Source organism: Lynx rufus, unplaced genomic scaffold (genome assembly GCF_022079265.1).
Source record: "Lynx rufus isolate CCGP_SWC_20201006 ecotype Redwood Valley unplaced genomic scaffold, mLynRuf1.p SCAF_7, whole genome shotgun sequence".
In the NCBI taxonomy this organism is placed as follows: Eukaryota; Metazoa; Chordata; class Mammalia; order Carnivora; family Felidae; genus Lynx; species Lynx rufus.
In genome coordinates this window covers 124,330,440-124,342,381 of record NW_025814889.1, presented here as the reverse complement: position 1 = coordinate 124,342,381, position 11,942 = coordinate 124,330,440, and the positions used below count along the sequence as shown (strand labels likewise).

General features: G+C 46.2%; 1 protein-coding gene across 2 annotated transcripts in view; it reads right to left on the bottom strand.

Annotated features, from left to right (window-relative positions):
- Window positions 1-268: 268 nt before the first annotated feature.
- Window positions 269-11,942, bottom strand: part of TXNRD1 (thioredoxin reductase 1) — a 71,845-nt gene continuing 60,171 nt past the window's right edge. For both annotated transcript variants that reach the window (XM_047067372.1, XM_047067371.1), the window contains exon 15: window positions 269-2,207. In XM_047067372.1, coding sequence (XP_046923328.1) covers window positions 2,145-2,207 — 63 coding nt within the window. In that variant the 3' untranslated portion in view covers window positions 269-2,144. The remainder of the gene's footprint in view (window positions 2,208-11,942) is intronic.

Here is an 11,942-nt window from a genome sequence, read left to right as displayed (position 1 = left end):
GGGGAGGTAACAGGGGTACGTAGCTGCGGACGTACAAAGCGCTGGGACCGAGAGAGAGTGCACCTGAGTGTGGTTGGGGGCGGCGGGGTGGGGGGCTGGTGCCGCTCTAAAGATCACGACCTCAAGTAAGCTGGAGGATGGAATCGGAAGAGCCAACAGCACTACCACATAAATCTCAGCAGCTAGTTCTCGTCATCATCGACGCAGAACCTGAACTCTATCCGGCAAAGAATCCCGACACCACCATTCAATAAGAAGGCACACAGGGTGGATATTAATACCTTTTAATGTTTCACATTGTCTGTTTTTCCCAGAAGATACATAACAAAAATACATGGAATTTAATAGGAATCTCAGTACAGTGGGCAATTATAGAATCTAAACAAGACAAATCTATATATAAAGTGTAATCCTTCTTGGGGGGACAGAACATTCCATCCCACTAAGAAGAGAGAATCACAACATGATTAGGCACGAAAATCATACTGCCTATTGTTCTAACTTCAGAGACTGGCAGGCTTGGAGAAAAAAAAAAAAACAACGGTTAAAAAAATAAATAAAACCGAACACAGTCAACTGCCTCAACTCCCCTCTTTGTCCCTTCCCACCTTCTTCACAGCACTGCAGGGGTAAGGGCGGGAGGCAGCGCCCTGGGGGGCAGGCGCAGGCGCTCTGCTGACTAAGAGCCAGGCAGGCACAGAAGGTCCCTGAGGTGACCAAGAAATGTACTTTGAACCAAGCATTCAGGGTTGCCGCTGGAATACACGCGGAGGGGAGAGCTGACAGAGGGGCCGGAGGGCCTGCGGACGGGAGGCCCGGTGGCCACAGCACACGTTTAAAAGCCAACTCAGAGAAAGACAAGGTGGCCTCCACGTAATCCTGGAACAGTCAGCACATTCACGCAGAAATCTACAGCTGCAGAGTCAATCCCTCTTTGTAACAAGACGAGTTGGAAAGCTAACAGAGCGCAAAAACTGCCACCATTCTGCCAGCGACGGTCATCCATTCAACAGAAAAAGGCAAAACCATTCGGTTTTTCAATGAAAATCCTTCACATCCACCTGTGTTCAAAAATAATAACTTATGATATTAATAGCTTCCTTAAAAAAATGATTACCACAGAAGAGTTAAATCCTAAGTGTGGGAAGACCTATTTTCCTATGAATGTGGTTCTTAGGAAGGGACAGATACATATAGCACGTGTGAAAAGTAAGGCCGTGATATTTGTGTGTTTAACTTAAAGCTAAAGTTACAACAACAAAAAAAACCAGTTTTACACAAATTAAGTGTTTCTTATTGCAAAAGAGCTCACTTTGACCAACACACAATAAACCAAGTAAAGGAAAACATTTATTGTTTTTCCCCATCTAAGGTGTACCTCTGCCTCCATGATGAGTACTGGCAGGAACCATGGTACAAGTTCCACGCCGGGGAACGTCACTTGAGACGGGCTGGCCAAGGGGCCATCACCTCACAACTGGTGATGTGGCACATGGGGCAAATTTGGCCAGATTCAATCTTAAATGTACTCGTTGGTGGACACGGAACTCATTAGGGGAGACCCTGCTCAACAGGTGAGTCACATAAAACAGGACACTTGGCTCCCGGGACCGTTCTCTCTCACGGGACAAGCCTATGCAGCCTCCGAGGGCCTCTCATGCGCGAGGCACCTTACTTGCACACTCTAGACAAGACTTGCTTTTGGACAAAAATCGACTGCTAACGTTTCTCATCTCTAGTAATCACGTACACCTTGGAGGAAAAAAAAAGAAGTAATCAACATGAGAAAGCTGAACAATGAGAATAAGCAAATCCAGAACGGAGAGGTCGCGCTAAAACTGCTCGGCACTTGTTCCATCACCGCCCACCGCGGGGGCTTGGGGCCGGTGACTTCATGGACGCGCCCTCCGATGCGCTGCCGAGTGTCAGCTCCAGTCCGTCACGGTGACCCCAGTGCGACGCTGTCTGCCTTCCATCCACCACCTTCTACCCGAGAGATCCAAGGGGGCCTTGGGTGCCACCAGCGCGGGACACGCGGGTGCCAAAGCACAAAACCCTTCCTAAAATCTGCACCTTGGACTTGGGCAAGTTAACACAGCAGTGGCTTGGAGTGTCGGCAACAGCATCCGCACTGGGGCTTAACCTCAGCAGCCAGCCTGGAGGATGCTTCCCCCAGAGCGCTTGGTCACCGACAAGGTTGTGAATACCTGCGGGGAGGACAAAGCATGAGATTTTCAGACACCTGAACAGATGAGTTAACAGGGAGTTAGAACAGACAGCACCATTCCTATCAAGAGTGACTTGGGGGACCACTTCAAATGGATGAAAACAGGAGAGTGACATGACCAGGAATGTCACAACTTCTCCCGAGGATAAAAGGGGAAAGACATTTTAAAACCAAGGTGAAAGAAAAAAATTTAGATTATAACTAATGAAGAACTTTATTACCATGAGGGTGATTAAAACAATTAAATGAGACGCCCCGGCTGGTCGTCAATTCTCTAAAAGAAATGCAGGGTGAAATATTTTGGATGTGCAGAAAGGTATAAAGTGTACTATTACAAAACCCTTGTGTTCATATACTCAGCTCAGGGATTACAAATGTGGTTAGAGCCCCACGTGTGTCCCCCCCCCATCACCTCCTTCCTCCCCTCCCCCAGTCAGTGCTCACCATTCCTACACATTCCCTGCATTCCTTTTGTAGGTTTTTCACAACCTTGCATCTAAATAGCAAGATGACAGATGCACTGTTCTGTCGTCTGCGTCCTGGGCCCCAGTATTCCTCGGAAATACTGTATTTCCGTAATTCACCCATATGGCTACAAATGGCTCTAATTCTTCCATTTGTCACTGAATAGTATTCAGTTCCTCTAGTATACGATACATACTGTAGACTACAGAACTCAACTATCAAACAGTGAATATATTACACATTACACACCCAGGCTCCTAGAGCTGGCTATCCCTGCTACTGCTGATACGCTGTTTGCGACAGGCTCCGTGATGTCCCAGTCGTCTCCCTGCACCCAGAGCTAGACACACAATTGATGGGTTGGAGGGTATGCGTCACTTCTAGGCGACTGGATCCCCAGGGTGCCTGACCAACTGATACTTTCATCTGCAGTGACTGATGAGACCACCTCGTGTCATATCCTTACAAACACTCAGTGCTTATGGACTTAGAGCTTTAACATCATCAGGCAGCTGTTTTACTGGCTACTGCGCAAGAGGGTCTATACAAAAACAATGATTCTCATACTTTGGTGAACAAAGTCTATTCACATTGATTAAAACACACAGGAATTATACTGATCTTAATATGGCAGATTTAGGGTAGGGCCCAGGAATCTTATTTTTAGCAGGAGTCCCCAGTGGCCTGATCCGTTCTAATGCGGGTATGCCCAAGCACCACACAGTAGAATTTCTTGTGGAGTGCCAATGCAGGCAATGCACTGCGAATTCTTGGCCAAATCCAAAGTCTGGAAGTCTACCGATGGTAAGCTACCATCAGTTGCTTACCTTGTAGTTTTACCAAATAGGAAGCCTACAGTCAAGATTTTTAGAAACCTAATACTTCTATACATTTAGAAACAGATTTTCATTCCTGATCTAATGGAGTAACTGGTACCACACCAGCTCTCTGGACAAAACACCAGACAACAGGCAGTGACTGTAATTCCCTAACAAAGAGAAACAAACAAGGTGAGCCTTCAATAGGCCTGGCTTTCCATCTGGAAGCATCTACCTGGTGCAGTAGGAGGAAGGAGCCCAGAGAGAACACAGACATCTCAGGGTCTCGAAGAGACAGAGTGGAGGCTGGGGAGGGAGAGGCGGCTGGGATTTGGGGGGTCAAATTCCCAAGAGGCAGCCACCCCGAAGAAGAGCTGTCCCCTCATCTCTGGCTGAATACCAAGCTGTGCACACCTAGAGGGCAGGGCTCCATGAAGCCAGAGAAGACATAGCACCAGACAGAGAGCTGGAAGCTGACCACCACCAGAACCCACTCAGGGCTGGGAGATGCTCCAGTTCTCACTAACCAGAGTCAAGAGGCTTCTCTGAGCAATCAGTAGAGACCCTAGAAAGCCACATCTAAAAACAGCGTTGGGGCGCCTGGGTGGCTCAGTCGGTTGGGCATCCGACTTCGGCTCAGGTCATGATCTCACAGCTGATGAGTTCGAGCCCCATGTCGGGCTCTGTGCTGACAGTTCAGAGCCTGGAACCTGGAGCCTGGAGCCTGCTTTGGATTCTGTGTCTCCCTCTCTCTCTGCTCCCCCCCACTCATGCTCTGTCTCTATCAAAAAATAAATAAATGTAGGGGCGCCTGGGTGGCTCAGTCGGTTAAGCGTCCCGACTTCGGCTCAGGTCGTGATCTCGCAGTCCATGAGTTTGAGCCCCGCGTCGGGCTCTGTGATTCTGTGTCTCCCTTGCTCTCTGCCCCTCCCCCACTCATGCTCTCTCTCTCTCTCTCTCTGTCTCAAGAAAATAAACGTTAAAAAAAATTAAAATAAAATAAAATAAAATAAAAATAGGGCTAAGCATTACTAGCGCCAGAATAAAAGCTACTCTAAACCACCCTAACAAAGCATAAAAACAAGTTTCCAAAGGATCAAATGATGCACAAGGACATTAACGGTCTACCACAAAAACAAAAGCAAAAACAAAACTCAGTACTCTTTAGAGGAAGACAACAACAAAGCACAGATTCAAAGTGCTAAATAAACAAAAAAACCTGTCAACCTGGAACTTCCTTCCATGAAGAAAGCAAAATAAAGACATTTCAGACAAAGAAAAGCTAAGAGACTTTGTCACCAGCAGACCTCTACTACCAAAAAATGTTAAAGGAAGTTCCTCCAGCTCAGGGAAACGTAACAAAGGGATAACACATTTTCCCACCATCACCTGCCTGCTGCTCGCCACCCAGGGCGAGCCCCTCCTTCCTCCTCCATAACTCCTCCTTCTGCCAGGCTGGGCTTTGGATCCCATCCCCTCACCTTCTCATTTCACACATCACCTGAACCCACACCTTTTGATTCTTCACCTTGCCTTTTCCATTGGTTCTTGCTCCTTAGCATTTAAAAGGGCTCACACTGCATTTATCCTAAAACAATCCTCCCTCAACCTTAGGATCACCTCTACCACCACCGTCTCTTATCCTCTTTATAGACACAATCTTAAGCTGTCAGTACTCATCATCTATTTTTATCCCTCATTTCACTGAAATCTGGCTTCCATCCCCGCCAGGCCAACGAAGCACCTCTCCTGTGGTTCATCAGGGACTCACCGGCCGCCAAACCCAGAGGGCACCTTGCGGTTTTCCCCGTGCACAGCCTTCTGTAGCCCTCGTCGTCGACCTCACCTCCCTTTTGACAACTCCTTCTTTCCTCTTCTTGTCCCGTGAGAATGACCGTGCCCACATCCCTGTCTTGTGGCCGCCCCCCACCACGGCACCAGGCCTGCTGGGATGCTCATCTGCCCGGTTTGATGGGCTGAGCCCCTGGAAGGCGGGCCGTGCAGCCCAGCCACCTGCTCTACTTACTCAGTGTGCCGCACAAATGCTGTCACTGAGGCCGGAAGGTGCTGCCCAGGGCATCCACCCCCAGCGCTCCCCCCTGGACACCCTCGCATCACACATCTCATTCAGCCCGCCTCTCCCTTTCAGGCAGATGAATCCACTATCTCCCCAGCCACCGTGTCCCTCCTCAACTACACGCCAGTAAGACCTAACGAACACCTCTTCCCGGATGGCACGTCAACCTCACCATGTCCAAGACTGAACCCTTACTCCGGCTCCTTGGTGAATGCCATTACCAGGCCATACATCCGGAATTAATGCTTAATTCTTCTGTCTCCATTGCTGCTGCTAAGTAATCAATTATGAGGTCTGATTCCACTCCTCTGTCAAATCTCATCTTTGTGTTAACACTGACACTTAGTTCCTGTCTTTATCATTCTGACTGAACTCCTCTGAGACTTTTGCTAGTTTCCAAAACATAGAGTGCCTTCACCTCCCTGTGAAGACCTTTTGTGTAGACCACACATTTTATACTCTTGCCCTATTGGATGTTAGGGGCCCAGGGCTTGCTTTGACTGGGGACACATGTATGGAAGTGGGATGTGTCATTTCTGAAAATCCTGAGCACCAAGGCACGCATTTTTACATGTCCTTCCCCTCTGCCACTTAGCGAGAAACGCCCCGGGAAGGGGCTGCTTTCATCAGTGGGGCCTGGAGCAAAGCGGCATAGGAGTGGGGTCGCAGCTGATCCACGATGCCCACAGAGCACCGGTGAGGAACAGACCCAAATCGTCACCCAAACTGTCCATCCGTATTGCCCAGTCACGAAAACATAAAAAGGCTTTGTGTTCAGTTAATCAAACTTAGAAACATATTTGGCTACTGAGTATAATTAAGATTGCGATCCAAACCTTTTTGGCCACACCAAGCAAGCTAGAGGGAAACACTGGTATGTTTCTAGCCTCCCCTACATACAGGCCAAGCTTTTGCAGCCACACTAAGTGTCTAGTAAGACTGGAGGCCATGGCTTAGGTGAGTCCCCAGGGGATGCAAGACTCACAGAGTGCCCGTATCCTTGTTGGCACACCTGGACAAACCTTTTGGTCAGCTACCCCTTTGATTCCTGAGAAATAACTGCTTTCCTGGTTTTTAATACAAAGAGGAAAAAGTACAACAAATCAAGGCCACTTTCACTTATGCAAGTCAAAGCAATAACAATCAGCACCAAAACTACCTCTGAATAAAAGGAGAAAATACTTTTATGGACAGAAGGAACATTACTGAGAAAAGTCCTTGGTCCACTTCAATCTTAAAGCAGTGACAACGCCTTTTTACTTCCTGCATCAGCACCTTATCATCAGCACCTTAAAAAATGCAGACCCGATGGACAGTATTTTAAAACATTACAAAAATGAAGCCAGGAGAAAATATGAATGATTCACATTTAAAAAAAATAATAAGACACTCATCTGTTAGCAAAGATACGTAAAAGTCTTTGAAAGTTTACAAGCTTAAGTTTTACTTCTCAGGAATTATTTTAGAAATAGAACTGGTAGGTTTGGATAGAAAACTAAGCCCATCGGGAGCACCTGGGTGGCTCAAGTCCATTAAGAATCCAAGTCTTGGTTTCGGTTCAGGTCATGATCTCATGGGGTTCATGGGTCCGAGCTCCACATTGACAGCACAGGGCCTGCTTGGGATTCTCCCTCTCCCTCTCTCTCCTGCCCCTCCCCTGCTCACACGCTCTCTCTAAATAAATAAGTAAAATAAACTTAAAAAAAAAAAAACTAAACCCATCAAAAATGCAAGATTTTTTAAAAAAGAGCTCCTAGGGGCGCCTGGGTGGTTCAGTCGGTTAAGCCTCCGACTTCGGCTCAGGTCACGATCTCGAGGTCCATGAGTTCGAGCCCCGCGTCGGGCTCTGGGCTGATGGCTCAGAGCCTGGAGCCTGCTTCCGATTCTGTGTCTCCCTCTCTCTCTGCCCCTCCCCCATTCATGCTCTGTCTCTCTCTGTCCCAAAAATAAATAAACGTTAAAAAAAAAAAAAAGAGCTCCTAGTTATTTTTCTTGTACCAATAACATGCTTATGGTAAAGCATGTGCCACTGCTGATTGGTCTAGATGAGAAAACTAATGAGGTCAATTTCTTATAAGATTTTATTTGTACATAGCTGTTTTAAGAATTTTCGTGTGGCAGTTCCTCAAAAAATTAAAAACAGACCTACCCTATGACCCAGCAATAGCACTGCTAGGAATCTACCCAAGGGATACAGGAGTACTGATGCATAGGGGCACTTGTACCCCAATGTTTATAGCAGCACTCTCAACAACAGCCAAATTATGGAAAGAGCCTAAATGTCCATCAACTGATGAATGGATAAAGAAATTGTGGTTTATATACACAGTGGAGTACTACGTGGCAATGAGAAAGAATGAAATATGGCCCTTTGTAGCAACGTGGATGGAACTGGAGAGTGTGATGCTAAGTGAAATAAGCCATACAGAGAAAGACAGATATCATATGGTTTCACTCTTAGGTGGATCCTGAGAAACTTAACAGAAACCCATGGGGGAGGGGAAGGAAAAAAAAAAAAAAAGAGGTTAGAGTGGGAGAGAGCCAAAGCATAAGAGACTCTTAAAAACTGAGAACAAACTGAGGGTTGATGGGGGGTGGGAGGGAGGGGAGGGTGGGTGATGGGTATTGAGGAGGGCACCTTTTAGGATGAGTACTGGGTATTGTATGGAAACCAATTTTACAATAAATTTCATATATTGAAGAAAAAAATAAAATAAAAGGAAAAAAAAAGAATTTTCATAAAACACATACTTTAAAAATGAGCATGGAGGCTGCCTCTTCATGCTTTTCTAACCCAACACAAAGAGCACTTACAAAGGTCAAGAGCTGCTGTACCTCAATTCCGGTCTGCCACTACCTCCCAGCCTCACAAGACCCTCCACTCTAGGCCACAATTATGTTGCTAATTAAAACTTCCGATGTTCGGTACTAAGATTCACTTAAAAACATTTCACAGGGGTCTTTTCTAACGTTCTCTCCTCTCAAGCTATTACTTTTCCCCTACGGATAAACTTGGTTAGCTGAAATTACTACTCTGAATGATGTGCAATCAGTTTCCTATTCAATTACTGCTGCTCAGAAGTCCGGAATAAATTATCACCACCCTACCTTCACACTGAATAGCACTAATGCGTTACTGATGCTCCAAGCGTTACAACCCCCCCACCCCCGCCACCTGTACTGACACCACAGTCCTCATAACAAGAGTACTCTCTCCTCCTTTGATAGCAATTCCTCAACTGACGAATCTGTCGGCTTTTCTAAGTAATTACTCCTCAGAACCAAAGATCGCTCAGTTGCCCAGGTTATTTTATCAAAACGGTATGAAGACCACTCGAGCGATTCGCTCCGCAAACAACGCACAGCCGGCCAGGGGAGCTGTGGCTGGTTCTGAACACTTGAAGACAGTGTTCAGACCAGTTTTTAAATTACTTCCAATCCATCCCGTGGACTAACATTTGTGAAATTCAATAAAAATGTATTGGAAAATGAAATTTAAAAGCCATGTAAAATTAAAAGCCAAGATCGGATACTGTCAAATAGGTCTTAAAGTTTCTAACCCTTCCTTTTTCATTTCCATCCATACCTCATGTGGACTAGTAACAAACATTCCGGGGGCATTTTGTGTGCCACCTCCCTACAGCATGAGGCTGGACGTGAAAAACACCAATGGGTCCAGTAGCATATCCAATTACTGCCCAAGCTAGACCCACCATTTAACACGGAGAAAAAGTCCCTAAAACTTCTCTACAAATCAAATTTCACTTTCCCTCGATCAAGAAGCTTTATTTTTTTTTTTATTTTTTTTTCAACGTTTATTTATTTTTTGGGGGACAGAGAGAGACAGAGCATGAACGGGGGAGGGGCAGAGAGAGAGGGAGACACAGAATCAGAAGCAGGCTCCAGGCTCTGAGCCATCAGCCCAGAGCCCGACGCGGGGCTCGAACTCACGGACCGCGAGATCGTGACCTGGCTGAAGTCGGACGCTTAACCGACTGCGCCACCCAGGCGCCCCATCGATCAAGAAGCTTTAAAAAATTTTTTTTTTTAACGTTTATTTATTTTTGAGACAGAGAGAGACAGAGCATGAACGGGGGAGGGTCAGAGAGAGGGAGACACAGAATCTGAAACAGGCTCCAGGCTCTGAGCTGTCAGCACAGAGCCCGACGCGGGGCTCGAACTCACAGACGTGAGATCGTGACCCGAGCCGAAGTCGGCCGCTCAACCGACTGAGCCACCCAGGCGCCCCGATCAAGAAGCTTTAAAAAGTATTTCCGGGGGCGCCTGGGCAGCTCAGTCGGTTAAGTGGCCGACTTCAGCTCAGGTTATGATCTCGCGGTCCGTGAGTTTGAGCCCTGCATCAGGCTCTGTGCTGACAGCTCGGAGCCTGGAGCCTGCTTCAGATTCTGTGTCTCCCTCTCTGACCCTCCCTCGTTCATGCTCTGTCTCTCTCTGTCTCAAAAATAAATAAACGTTAAAAAAAAGAAAGTTTAAAAAAAAAGTATTTCCATAGTCAAGGGTCAGAACATTTTGGTTTTTCAAAATCTGGTTTCATACTGAGGGGTATAAAAAAAAATGTACAACTCAGCAGCAAAAAATCCAATAACCCAATTAAGTAATAGGTAGATCTGAACAGACATTTTCCCAAAGACATCCAAATGGCCACGAAAAGATATTCCACATCACTCATCATCAGGGAAATGCAAACCAAAACCACAATGAGATACCACCTGACACCAGTCAGAATGGCTAGTCTCAAAAAGTAAAGAGTAAGTGTTGGTGAGGATGCTGAGAAAAGGGAGCCCTTGTGCACTGTTGGGGGGAATACAAGTTAGCTGCAGCCACTATGGAAAACAACACAGATAGTGGAAAACAACACGGAGGTTCCTCAAAAATTAAAAACAAAACTACGAATGTGATTCAGGAATGCCACTACTGGATATATATCCCCCCCCCAAAACACTAATTTGAAAAAGATATCTGCACCCCCATATTCCCTGCAGCATAATAGCTAAGATATGGAAACAACCTAAATGTCCATCAATGGATAAAGAAAATGTGGTGTGTGTTACATACACATACACACACACACACACACACACACACACACACACACACTAGCCAGCCATAAAAAAGAATGAAACCTTGCCACTTACACACAACGATATGCATGGCCTCAAGAACATTATGCTAAGTGAGATGAGTCAGAGAAAAACACAAACTATAGCAGCTCTCTTATATGCAGAATCTAGAAAACAAACAAAACAACAGGGGCGCCTAGGTGGCTCAATCAGTCGAGCATCTGACTCTTGACTTCAGCTCATGATCCCAGGGTCATGGGATCAAGTCCCGTGTTGGGCTCCAGACTCAGCGTGGAGCCTGCTTAAGATCCTGTTTCTCTTTCTCTCTCTGTCTCTCTCCCTCACTCATGTGCACTCTCTCTCAAAAAACAAAAACAAACAACATAAAACACAAGCTCACAGAGAAAACAGATTGATGGTTGCAAGAGGCGGGTGTGGGGGGTGGGAGAAATGGATGAATTATTTTGTTCTTGTTGTTGTTTTTAGTTTACATACGTTTCTTTTTAAGATTTTATTTTTAAGTAATCTCTGCATCCTAATGTAGGGCTCAAACTCACGATCCCCAAGATCAAGAGTCGTGTGCTCTACCGACTGAGGCAGCAGGCGCTCCTAAATAAATTTTTTAACAAATCACCAGAGAAGCTTTTTCTTTCTTTCTTTTTAAGTTTTTATTTATTCATTTACGAAATCTCTATCCCCAATGTGGGGCTTGAACTCACGACCCCGAGATCAAGAGGCACATGCTCTTCTGACTGAGCTAGTCAAGCGCCCCAGAGAGGAGCGCTTTCAAACTATGCATCCCTTCCCAGCACACCCTGCAACCCCCTTAGAAAATACTGTAGGGGCACTTGGGTGGCTCAGTCGGTGAAGCGTCCAACTCCTGATGCCGGCTCAAGCCATGAACTCACAGCGCATGAGATCTCTCACGCTCGCTCTCTCAAAATAAATAAACAAACATTTAAAAAGAAAACACTGTAACGATCACCTTGACTGAAGCCACATCTTCTATAATGAAATACCACCAATACCAATACCGGGTGCAGGAACTCTCCCAAACACTTTCCGCACAGCACTGCTCGTCAGCCCTAGGACTTAGACGTCACCTCTGTTTTAGTTAACATGGAGACTAAGGTGCCTGAAAAGCTGGGTGCGGTGGCCAGGTTCACGGAGATCTTGCTGAGACTACAATCCAGCTGTGTGTGTCTCCACCACGCTCATGTTGCCACTTTTTAAATTCCGTCTCAAATGCCGTACAAGGGGCCTACGAGTGGAGT